Source organism: Nicotiana tomentosiformis, chromosome 3 (genome assembly GCF_000390325.3).
Source record: "Nicotiana tomentosiformis chromosome 3, ASM39032v3, whole genome shotgun sequence".
Classification (NCBI taxonomy): Eukaryota; Viridiplantae; Streptophyta; class Magnoliopsida; order Solanales; family Solanaceae; genus Nicotiana; species Nicotiana tomentosiformis.
Genome location: NC_090814.1, coordinates 116839951 through 116852856, shown reverse-complemented (window position 1 = coordinate 116852856; position 12906 = coordinate 116839951). Strand labels below are relative to the sequence as shown.

Here is a 12906-nt window from a genome sequence, read left to right as displayed (position 1 = left end):
GGGCTTGGTATGAAAGGTTGTCAAAATTCCTTCTAGAAAATAGATTTACAAGAGAAAAAATTGACAACACTCTTTTTCTGAAGAAACGAGGGAGGAATATGCTCATTGTTCAGGTATATGTTGATGATATCATCTTTGGAGCCACAACTGACTCTCTTTGTGAAGAATTTGCAAAACTCATGGGGAGTGAGTTCGAGATGAGTATGATGGGCAAATTAAATTTCTTTCTAGGACTTCAAGTGAAGCAATCTTAGAAGGGAACATTGATAAGTCAGCAGAAGTACATCAAGGAATTGCTGAAAAGGTTTGACATGGAAGCATCAAAAGTCATCGACACCCTTATTGCCACAGCTACTCATCTAGACATAGATAAACCTGGTTTCCCTGTAAATCAGACCATGTATAGAGGGATCATAGGGTCACTCTTGTATCTTACTGTAAGCAGACCAGACATTGTGTTCAGCGTGGGCCTTTGTGCAAGGTTTCAATCCAATCCAAAGGAATCTCATCTGAAGGCTGACAAGAGAATATTGAGATATCTCAAAGGAACAAAGGACCTGGTTCTCTACTATCCCTCAGGTGATAACTTTGATCTTATTGGGTATGCTGGTGCTGATTATGTAGGATATCTGGTGGACAGGAAAAACACGTCTGGAATGGCACATTTCCTGGGTTCTTGTCTAATCTCGTAGGGTACAAGGTAGCAAAGCTCAGTGGCACTCTCAACTGCAGAAGCAGAATATGTAGCAACTGCTTCTTGCTGTGCTCAATTGCTATGGATCAAGCAGCAGCTGGAAGACTTTGGAGTGTTCTCAAATTGTGTGCCTCTCCTATGCGACAATACAAGTGCACTCAATATGGCCAAAAATCCATTCCAACATAAGAGAACCAAGCACATTGACGTGCGTCATCACTTCCTTAAAGACAATGTTGAAAAGGGGCACATTTGCATGAAATTCCGCACCACAGAAGATCAGATTGCAGACATATTTACCAAGGCTTTGAGTAGAGAATATTTTGAAAGAAATCGTCTGACACTAGGATTGATAAAGCCCAACTGAGAACCTGGCCCCTCGATGATTGGCTATGAAAGACATGATCAGGTAAAATTAGCTAAAAAGTATTTTCTGGCAAAGTCTAACTCATCTCTATACCGTTACAGGTAGATACGCATGATGATTACAGAGCAAATAGGCAGTTGATGCAGTACGCGCTGGTAAAAATTGCAAAGGTTACAGATGCAAGATTAGTCAGGGAACCTGGTTCTCTTGACCCAGGTTAGTAGTTTCTCTGTTCTCTCATGCACAATTTTGAACGGTTAAAACAAGTGCCACGTCATCAGTGCGTCTGTTTATTTTCCATGCATCCTGTAAACCCAAACGTCTCACCTGTTAATAATAATTGACCCGACTCCTAAAACTGTCGCCTTTTCTTAACCGGTCCCTCATCCATCATAAATTCATCTATCACTGTCATAACTCCTCCCATCAAATTTCAAAACCCCCCATTCTTCTGCCTCTCTTCAAACTACCAAATCCCTTCTCTTCTTCTCACCATGGCTGAAAATCAAACAATCTCGAGTGTTCCAAGTGACATCCCCATCGAGTCCTCATCTATTGAAACACCGATATTAGACTCCTCACCCCACACTACTGCTAACCAAAAACCTAGGATAGAGTCACCCCCATATTCCCTCTCCTCTCCTACCCACTCGAGTTTTGGTTCTCATAGGAGTCGCAAAATCTCGACTCCCAAAAGATTTGTAGCCCAAAGCCCTTCTCCTACTTTGCCGGAAAAAGGGGATGAACAGAGTTCTGCTGACAAAGAAGAAAATCAGAAAATTTCAAGCTCGCCTATGACAAAAAGGTCAAAGGTAGATCCAACTGATAGTTCCGAGAAGTTTGACTCAACAAAGACTGCTCCTGATCTTATGTCCACAGGTAACACTCTTTTCTCTACTGAGTTTTCCATGGATGTACCAGAAAAAGAGGCAATAGAAAATATGTTGTCCATAGCTCATGAAGGGGTTATTATAGAAGGAGGTGATGATGGTTTTGGGACTCAGGGGGAAGAGTCTAAGACTGTGAAAGATGGTAGAGAGCTTGTGTCTGTTGAACAATTAGCACATGACAAAACTACTCGGGTACCAAATGAGGGACCTGATTCCTCCCAGGAGGATCTAACTCAGGGGTCCTCTCAAGAGCCCCAGGTGAGTGTTGACCCTGCTCCCTCTCCTCATTTTGATGCTGAGCCTTTGTGTGTGGTGATGCCTGAGGAAAGATCTATGTCCAGAGAAGAAAAAGGCAATAGTGAAGAGGATTCTGATGATATGCCAATTGCTAGCTTGACTAGGCATAGACCAATAGTTGCTCAAGAGTCTACTCCTAAGCGACCTACTACAAGGTTGCAAAGGAAGGAGGCTCTTGAGTCTGCGCTTAAGAACAACCAAGCTAAGTCAAGGAGAAGAAAATTTGTGAAAGATGGGAAAGTTGTGAATGAGAAGATAGTGCCAGTTGTGAATGTGGATGATGAAGTAGAAGAGGAACATGGTTCCTTGAATAGAAAGCGCTCACAGAAGCATGGTTTCCCCAAGCCTAAAAGGGGATTTTCAATGTCTGCTGAAAGTTTGAATAAGTCTGATGATGTTGTTGCTAGTGAAAATGTGGTGAAAGTATCTGGTGATAAGTTGGTAGAAGAGTCTGCTGCCAGGGTGATGGAAGAATTGGGTGAGAAGTCTATAAAGTCTAATGAAAAAGGAAAGAATGTTTGCAAGTCTGCTAAGACAAAAGCTGATACGGATGAGGAACCTGGTTCCTCAAAGAAGGCTAGATTGGGTGATCCAAAGAGTGCTAGGAAAGAGAGGTTAAGAAGTCAAAAGGTGCTGTGGGGCCGCACATTTGCCCCTGATATCTTGGAGGAGGCTGGTATGAAACAACTGTTTGAGATCTGTGAGTTCCAACAGTGGACACATTTGTTCACAAATGATGCTCCAATGGTGTATGAAGAGGAAGTTTAAAGTTTCTATGCTGACTTTTTTAAAGTTGAAGATGATCACATCTGTGTGTTGGTGAATGGAGTTGATATGGTGATGGACTCTGCCTTGTTGGGGTCCATTCTTGGTGTGCCTGCTGAAGGGCTGTCTAGTGTTCATAGATCCTGTTCTCAAAATTTCAGAAATGCCATATTAAAGGACAGAGCAGTTCAGCAGGGGGAACGGGTTCAGAAGAAGGCCCTCCTTCCTGTCACGCCCCAAAACCGAGGAGCGCGACCAACGCTCAACCGAGTGAATCCGGCTGAGCAAGCCTATTAGATTTCCTTCTACCCAAACTCATTCATGAATAAAGAGAATATATATATTTTCATTAATCAACCAATAAAGTGATCATGTTTGCGATACCAATTTCTTACCATTAGTTACTTTATTTTAAAGTCTCACTTCCAAACACATTTTCATAATCTGAAGTGGAAATAGTAATTCAAGCACAACACACAAGTTTGACTTCCCCAGCACCATTATACAACCCACACTATGTCTACGAAGCCTCTATAGATAAAGATGAGTACAATGATAATGCCGGCAATAAGGCCCCGGCTATACCTAAAATAGAATACACAAAGAACAAAAGATACATGACCCCGTGATGAAGTGAGGCTCACCAAGTCAGTTGGGAAGAAGGTGTACTGCTATCATTGATCAATATCTCCTGCTGTGGAACCGCCTTCATCCATTTAAAGATGCAACGCCCCCGACAAAAGGGACGTTAGTATGGTCGAATTGTACTAGTATGAAAACAAAACACCAATTTAAGAATTCAGAAATACAAGATGAATATGATGAACCAGTGTGGCAATAGAATAATATAGATAACCGTTTAAACCATAACAAGCCTATTAAAAGATATCAATAACATTTATAAGATTTAAGATGAGATCCTTTGTAACCATCTTAATACAAAGCGGCCCCGCCGCCTCACCCGATGTATGCCGGTGGAGGTATACGTACAATACCACAGTACCAAGAACCTACACAAAGCGGATATGCCGCCTCATCCCAATGTATGCTGGTGGAAATGCATCAACGATACCAACACCAACACAAAGTGGCTATGCCGCCTCACCCCAATGTATGCGGGTGTTGGTGCCACAACAATACCAAAACTATACACAAAGCGGTTGTACCGCCTCACCCCAATATAATCGGGTGGAGGTGCAGTCCCACAATATCATAATCCCTACACAAAGTGGTCATGCCGCCTTACCCCAATATATATGTGGGTGGAGGTGTATCACAGTAACAATCTCTATACCATAATCCCCACACCAAGCGGTCATGTCGCCTCACCCCAATGTATGCGGGTAGGGGTGTATCACAATCACAAACTCTACACAACTTGGCATAATAACTTTCACATAAATCACGACTAGAAATTATAACATGTGAATACATAATCCATAGTTTGGGACACATCCTCAATTTATAATAAAATATGATAAGAGAATTTGAAACATGAATTGAACATATATCTTTATCACAAAACTTATCGGAATACTCGATTTATAATCAACATCTCAGAACTTACAAGGATAATGGAAATTCCAATTCTTAAAGAAGAGTTTAGCCAACATACATCACTTGAGGTTCCTTACACTCTAAATGTTCCGGAATTCTCAGCAACTTCAATCTATTATAGCAATATAACAAATTGAATCAAAATTAGGAAGATGATCATGGTTCTAGCTCATTTGAGCATTTTATCAAACAATTAGTGTGCATTAAGGTTCCAAGGTCCTTTTATGAAGAATTTCATCATCCCACAACTCAATCTTTACCATTTTTAGCTCAACAATCTTCCTACACCCTTTTATAACACATGCATGTAAATAAACAACCCTCCTGCCCAGAAATTATCTTGCTAATTGTCCATTTCTACATAAAATTCGAAAGTGAGGGTCAGGGTGTAGAATTTTACCTCTAGGATGAAGACCTAGTGAGTTTCCCTTCTTAATCTTCCAAAACTTGGGCAAGAATTGAAGAACAATTATTGAAGAACACTTTCTCATTCCAGGGCACTCTCTCTCACTCTAAAATATTAGATTATAACTAAATAATGGCCCAAAAAGTGTATTTAACGAAATAGGGTTGGGTTTTAAAAACCCAAAAATGGAGCTCCGAAATGGTTCTGCGACCGCATAATGGATATACGGACCGCATATCGGTCGCATAATTGCTGACAAAAATGATCAAAAATCTGTATGTGTATGCGGTCCCTATGCGGCACCATGAAACATTATTTTCTTTGTAAAATTTACCGGGCTTTACACTTAAGTACTTCGAAGTTTCCCGGGGTGTTACACTTCCTATATACCAAGTGCTATTTGAGATGGTGAACAAGGTACTGCTGCCTCGAGCTGAGAGAAGATCTATCTCCTCTCGTGTATACCTATTCCTCATGGAAGTACTGGTTAACTTCACTACCACCAATCTGCCTGGGATTATGATAGAGCATATGAACAAAGTGGCAGACTTTAAAGATGGTAATCATAGGCTGCCGTATGGGTTCCTTCTCACCAAGGTCTTTAAGCACTTCAAGGTTCCTCAAGGACAAGCTAAAATGGGCATAAAGAAGCAAACCTTCTCCAAAGCTACTCTTGAAGAATGTGAGTGTATCGAGAAAATTGGAGGGGTTGGAAGCACTTCTACCATATCTCAGCTGATCAATGCTCAGAACAGTGCTACCTCGGAGATAAGAAAATTGAAAACAAGGAATGCTATCCTTGAGACTCAGTTAAGTCAGCTGTAGGAGGCACTGGTTCCAGTTGTTCTCAATGAGAATAGGTTGCTCGTCTAACAAAAGAGAATGTTGAGCTCAGGAAACAAGTGGATGACCTGAAAAAGAGACTGCTCAACGAGCAAATGTCAGCAAATGCTCGAATGGATTTAGTCCTCCAAGCCCTCTCTAAGCCATCTCCTTCAAGTGCTCCCTAAACAGTGTCCAGTTTTTAGTGATCAGTCTATTCCCCAGTGTCAGTTTTTATGATAATGTTTGTGGTTTTTTTTTGTTTGTTCAAAACTGTGGATGGTGGTAGTAACATTGACTCTGCTCCTGTTGAAAAATCCAAATTAATGCTAATGCCAGCTTTTCCCTTTTTTCTAACTATGCCTTGTCTTTATGTTCTATTTTTAGTCATGTTGTGTGCACATAAGTGGCATGAGCTAACTCAAGCTAGACTTCTTTTTGCTATATACTTGTTGCTCTTCTTCTTATGATGCCAAAAGGGGGAAGATTAATGTGCATAATTGATTAATGAGCACTGATTAAGGGGGAATACAGACTCAGGGGGAAACTTGTCCGGGATATTTAAATTATAAGTTTGTCATCATCAAAAAAGGGGAAATTGATAGGTTACAAGTACCTTGCTTTATATTTTGATGATCTAACAAATTTATTGTCAAAAACAAGATAAGGAACCAGTTACATATCCTCAAGACCTTAAGATCGAAAGGTTCCAGCTTGGAATATGCTTTGACTCTTCAGAGTCAGAGGAACAACATAGGGAACAAATAACTATCGTTTCCCGAGGAAACAGTACAAGTCAACTGCCCCAACTATAAAGTTGTTGTCTGCACACGCTACAGTGCAGAAATAGTGCAGTAGTCAACTTTATGGGGAGTGTTTTTTTTACCTACCTTGCTTACATCATCCTAGTGATGTCACAAATGCATTATTAACATCAAGGAAGGTAAACACAAATTTGTTGTTCTCTTAGAGAAATCATTGAATCTCTCACACGGTCATTGATCATCAAGCAATCAATTCTCAAGTGCATCAAGAACAAGGAACAACACTACTATGGACCAGTTCCCCACGACAAGTCATTGTATGTCCTTAGTTGAGTTGTAACTTTGTAATAGTTCTTAAATAGTATTTCCTACTTAGCTTGTTCAGAAGTATTGAGCAACATTGATAACATGTTATTCGAAAGGAAAGGCTGGTTTTATAGTTGTGTTAACAAAAGCTTAACAGGGCTCCGTCAATCTTCGTATGCCATATTATTTCTAGGGAAAATAACATCGTAGATACGCTTTCAAAATAATAGCTGAAAAAATATATATATTATTGCGAAAGCCGAATATATAGAGAGTGATTAAATCACAACTACTATATCTAAAGATAGCTAATAACTAGTAAGTGAGACAATAATAAAAAGAACACCAGAAATTAATAAGGTTCGGCAAAATTTGATTTTTGCCTAGTCCCCGTACACAATCAACTCAAACTTTATTTCACTCCAAAAATACAAGTGAAATACTACAAGAGAAAAAGAAGATTCAAATTCCTTAGGAGAAAAGAAGGCAGGTGAGAGATGTTTTACAAATGAATAAAACCCTTGCTATTTATAGAATGGAAATTGCCTTAATAATGTCATGCATGACATCATATTAAGTGTGATCATGCAATGTAAATGCATGAAACATGCATCTACCAATTTTTTCCTAAAAGGAGGCTTCAAATGTTCACACTAGTTCAAATTAATCTCGTCAAATTCAACAAATCTTCACCTTGACAAGATTCCACTTTTTTAATTTTCTCTCACTGATAAATTTTGATTATGCCTTCAACTTCAATCTTCAAAGTTCAACAATGTTGATCAAGCTCAAATAATGTTGAAATTTGATCGCAGTCACTACTTTTGTTAGCATATCGGCAGGGTTGTCTGTAGTCCGAATTTTTTGCACCATGACTCCACCTTCTTCTATAATATCTCGTACAATGTGATATCGAACATCAATGTGCTTCATCCTTGCATGATAAACTTGGTTCTTTGCTAATTGGATAGCACTCTGACTATCACAAAATAGTATGATGCTTTCTTGACCAATACCAAGCTTTCTAAGCAACCCTTGAAGCCAAATTGCCTCCTTTACAGTCTCCGTAATTGCCATGTACTCTGCCTTAGTAGTAGACAAAGCAATTGTTGACTGCAAAGTAGACTTCCAACTAACTGGTGCATTTGCAAAAGTGAAAATATAACCAATAGTTTATCTACGCTTGTCCAAATCACCCGCATAATCCGAGTCACAATATCCAACCAGATACTGACTATCTTTGTAACGACCTGACTTATTGTATTAAGAATTAAAGCCCCGTTCAGTGACTTAAGGTCTCGAGCAGTTTCGTAATATGTATTATGACCCACGGGTGTGGTGGAGTTTGATTTTCGGAAGATTTAGAATTAAATTGAAAGAACAATTCCTATTTAGAAGCTTAAATGGAAAGAGTTGACCGGAGAGTTAGCTTTTGAGCAAACGACCCCCGAATGAAATTTTTATGATATCAATAGTTTCGTATGGTGATTTCGGACTTAGGCGTATGTTCAGATTTGGAAGTCCGTAGGACGATTTGACGTATTTTGGTGAAAGTTGGAAAATGGAAGATTTTTGGAAAGTCCAACCGAAGGTTGAATTTTTCATAACGAGGTCGGATTTCGATTCCGGAAATTTGAATAGCTCCATTTCATCATTTATGACTTGTGTGCAAAATTTGAAGTCATTCTGGATTGATTTGATACGTTTCGGCGCAAAATATAGAAGTTGGAAGAGTTGAAAACTCATAATTTGATTCGATGTGCGATTCGTAATTTCGGTGTTGTTTGACGTGGTTTAAAGCCTCGACTAAGTTCGTATTATATTTTGGGACATGTTGGTATAATTGGTTAAGGTCCCGAGGGCCTCAGGTAGATTTTGAACGGTTAACAGATCAATTTTTGGACATCTAGAGCTGCTGGAATTTTGGACATTTTTGGTGTAATCGCTTCTGCGGAAGCTTGACCGCAAAAGCGACCTCGCAGAAGCGAGGTACTTCTCGCAGAAGCGATGGACATCAACCTGGGTAGAGCTGGACGTGAGCGCATGAGCGAAAAAGTGGTGCGCACCTGTGATGTCACATGTGCGAGTGTTGGAGCACAAAAGTGAACGGGAAGCGCAAAAGCGGCATATTTGCCCGCACGTGCGAAACTGGGCAGAAACATTTAAGGACCATAAATGGTCATTTCGCCATTTTCGATTGGGATTTTGGAGCTCGGTTTTTGGGCGATTTTGGAGGAGTTCTCAGGACTTTGGCTTGGATAAATGTTCTATATCCTAAAGTGATTATATTTCATAAATCTATGGTTATATTCATCATCTATTTCGGATTTAAATGGAAGAAATCAAGATTTTTGCAAAATCTTCCAAAAATAAAAATTTTAAGATTTGGAGGTCGAGTTGTTATCGGAATTTGATAAAATTGGTATGGTTGAACTCGTATCGGAATGGGTGTTCGAATTTTATGAAAATTTTGTCGGGTTGCGGGAGGCGGGCCCCGAGTTGACTTTTGTTAATGTAACGACCCAACCCATCGTTTTGAGTATTATAACCCCGTTTCCCCATTTACTGATCAATTTATGCTTTACATTTATTATGTGACTTGCCGGGAGTAATTTGTTCGGGTCCGGTGAGTTTTTTTGAATGATTTGGAACACAAAGTTCCAAGGTTTCGAAATTCAGTTGAAAAAGTTGACCAGATGTTGACGTTTGTGTAGTGACCCGGAAAGTTTTGTTAAGGAAATTAAGTTTTTGTGGCGTCGAGATAAATCAAATAGTACAAAGGTTGAACAATTCGCCGGGAAGTAGAGGAAATTTTTTGGCAGAAAAACGCGTTTCTGCGGTCCATTATGCGATCGCATAATCACTCTGCGGGCAGCATAATGGCCGCAAAAGTGAGGCAGAAGAGGGCCAGTTTGGATGAAATCTGCGGTCGACTATGCGACCGCATAACAGTTCTGCGGTCACTATGCGACTGCAGAACAGGTATGCGGGCCGCATAGTGACCGCATACACAGGCAGATGTTTGCCAATTTTGGACACCGATTATGCGACCGATATGCGGTCGCATATGCGACCGCAAAACCTATTCCGGAGCTTTATTTTTCTGATTTTATAAACCCGACCCCATTCTTATAAAACACTATTGGGGGTCAATTTAAAGGTTTCATCTGATATTTTAGAGAGAGGTGAGAGCATTTTAGAGAGGGAAAGTGAAGACTTAGTCATTTATCCATCAAGTTCTTGTTCAACGTTTGAAGATTTCACAAGGATCTTGCTAGGGCTTCATAGAGGTAAGAATTTCTTTCCTCAATTCTTCAATTTCGGGTTTGGAGTAAAGATGGATGATTAATAGTATGATTCTTGGGTGTAAGAGTATTATGGATACATACCAATAAGGTTGTGGAAAGAATTTTAAGTTCAAATGGGTAAAGATTGGGTTGAAAATGGTAGAAATCTTCATAGACTTTAATTGAAGATTTGAGGTTCGAGTTGATGTCGGATTTTGGTAAAATTTATATGGTTGGACTCGTAGTTGGATGGGCATTCATATTCTGTAACTTTTGTCGGGTTCCGAGATATGGGGCCCACGAGCGATTTTGAGTTAATTTCGGAAGTTTTGTTAAAATGTTGATTTCGTTAATTAGATGAGTCTATTATTGTTGTATTTATGATATGAAATTGCTTTTGGCTAGATTTGGGCCATTCAGAGTCGGATATTCGTGGGAAAGGCATTGTGATCGATTGATTGAGCATGGTTCAAGGTAAGTGGCTTGCCTAACTTTGCGTGGGGGAAATCCCCTTAAGATTTGGAACTATTATTCTATGTGAGCGCCATGTACGTGAGGTGACGAGTACGTACACGGGCTAGATGTGTAAAATCTGATTTTCTTGCCGAGCAGCAACATATTTTCCTGTTATTTTGAGTTATACCATTTTAATGAATACTAATTTATTTTCATTCTTAAGTGAGTTATTCCAATATGTGCAGCTATCATGTTTAGTCTAATATAACATGTCTACGTGTCTTAATTGTTTATGTGAATTATGTGCAACATGCTTGGTAAATTTTCCTGCTTCTTCCCTGACTAGTACTTATGCTAAATTGTAAGAATTTCGTGATGTAGATGTATTTCTATTACTCGCGCTGCATATTTACTTTGGGACTACGGAACAGTATTTCGGGAGATTCCCATGCATATTTACTTTGGGACTACGGAATGGTATTCCGGGAGATTCTCCTGCATATTTACTTTGGGACTACGGAACGGTACTCGGGGAGATTCCCCTGAACATTTACTTTGGGACTACGGAATGGTATTCCGGGAAATTCCCTTGCACATTTACTTTGGGACTACGGAAGTATTCCGGGAGATTCCCCTGCACATTTACTTTGGGACTACGGAACGGTATTCCGGGAGATCCCCCTGCTCATTTACGTTTGGGACTACGAGACGGTATCTCAGGAGATTCCCTGTTGTGTTTCTGTGTACTGAGCTGTTACCTTCTATGATTCCATTGTTGTTAAATTTCAGCCTTTATTTTATTTCGGTATCTCACTCTATATTGTTTAATTATATAATTACCAGTAGGGCCCTGACCTGACCTCGTCACTACTCGACCGAGGTTAGGCTTGACACTTACTGTGTACCGATTGTGGTGTACTCATGCTACTTTCTGCACATGTTTTTCGTGTGCAGATCCAGGTGCACCTTATCAGCCGCACTATCAGTGAGTCGGGATAGCTTTGGAGACTTCAAGGTATATCTGCCGCGTCCGCAGACCTCGGAGTCCCCTTCTACTCTTTCTCATGTCCATTATATTTTGTATTTTTCCTTGTTAGACTCTGATGTATAGAGACACTAGATTTTTCCTTCTGTAGTTTGTGATTCATGATGTTCCGGTCTTTGGGATTTGCTGTGTATTTTTGTACGGTTAAGTGTTAAAATTATGTTTTCATTTCATTATTTCGCAAATGTTAGGCTTACCTAGTCGTAGAGACTAGGTACCGTCACGACATTATACAGAGGGAAAATTTGGGTCGTGATAAGTTGGTATCAGACCTCTAGGTTCATAGGTGTCGCGAGTCACAAACCGGTTTAGTAGAATCTCGCAGATCGGTACGAAGACGTCTGTACTTTTCTTCGGGAGACTATGAAACTGTTAGGAAAATTTCACTCCTTTGATTCCTTGCCGTGCGAAAATTGTTGACTTCAAAGATTCTAAACTTCTGAATTCTATTCTCTCACAGGTGGTGAGGACACGTACAAGCGGATCTGATGACCAGGAACCCGCGCCCCCTGCTAGAGCCACGAGAGGCCGGGGCCAGGGCTGGGGCCGGGGCCTGGGTAGAGGTTGAGGACGTCCACGTGGTGCAGCCAGAGCACCCGCACGAGCTGCTACAGAGGAGCCCCCAGTAGCTCAAGCTGGAGGGCAGACATTTGAGATACTTGTTCCTGCACCAGCCCTCCAGGAGACTCTAGCCCAATTTCTGAGCATGTTCAGCACCTTACCTCAGGATGGATTGATTCTACTTGCTCCTACCACATCTCAGGCCGGGGGAGGAGCACAGACTCCAGTCGCCGGTACTCCAGAGCAGCGGGCTTAGGTCGACCAGGTTCTAGAGATTGTACCAATGTAGCAGGTAGCTCCAGCTCAGCCCGAGGTTAGGGCAGCAACTTCTAAGGCGGAACAGCTCAGACTTGAGAGGTACTGGAAGTACCACCCACCTACCTTCAGTAGATTGGCTACATATGATGCTCAGGGTTTTCTGGAGAAGTGTCATCGTATTCTCCGTACTATGGGCGTAGTGGAGACGAGCATTTTTTTTTTAACCATATTCCAGCTTAGAGGAGCAGCCTATCAGTGGTGGCATGCTTATGAGTTGAGTAGTCCGGCTGAGGCAGCTTCACTTACATGGACTCAGTTCTCGGACATATTTTTGAGAGAGTATGTCCCTCAAAGCCTCAGGGACTCATGGCACATAGAGTTTGAGCAGCTGCGCCAGGGGGCTATGACTGTGTCAGAGTATGCAGTTCGCT

At 40.8% G+C, this 12906-nt stretch overlaps 1 protein-coding gene across 1 annotated transcript; it reads left to right on the top strand.

Moving 5' to 3' along the window:
* Positions 1-311: 311 nt before the first annotated feature.
* Positions 312-1282, top strand: LOC138908388 (secreted RxLR effector protein 161-like). Its single transcript, XM_070199049.1, has 2 exons — positions 312-659; positions 1163-1282. Exons 1-2 carry the CDS (start codon positions 312-314, stop codon positions 1280-1282), a joined length of 468 nt encoding a protein of 155 aa, XP_070055150.1.
* The last annotated feature ends 11624 nt before the right edge of the window (positions 1283-12906 follow it).

Bases quoted from the DNA above. Each gene is read 5' to 3' on its own strand.
- LOC138908388 (XM_070199049.1), top strand. From the start codon at position 312: ATGGAAGCATCAAAAGTCATCGACACCCTTATTGCCACAGCTACTCAT. The intron at 660-1,162 runs GCACATTTCCTG...ATACCGTTACAG, and splicing joins GGAAAAACACGTCTGGAATG to GTAGATACGCATGATGATTA.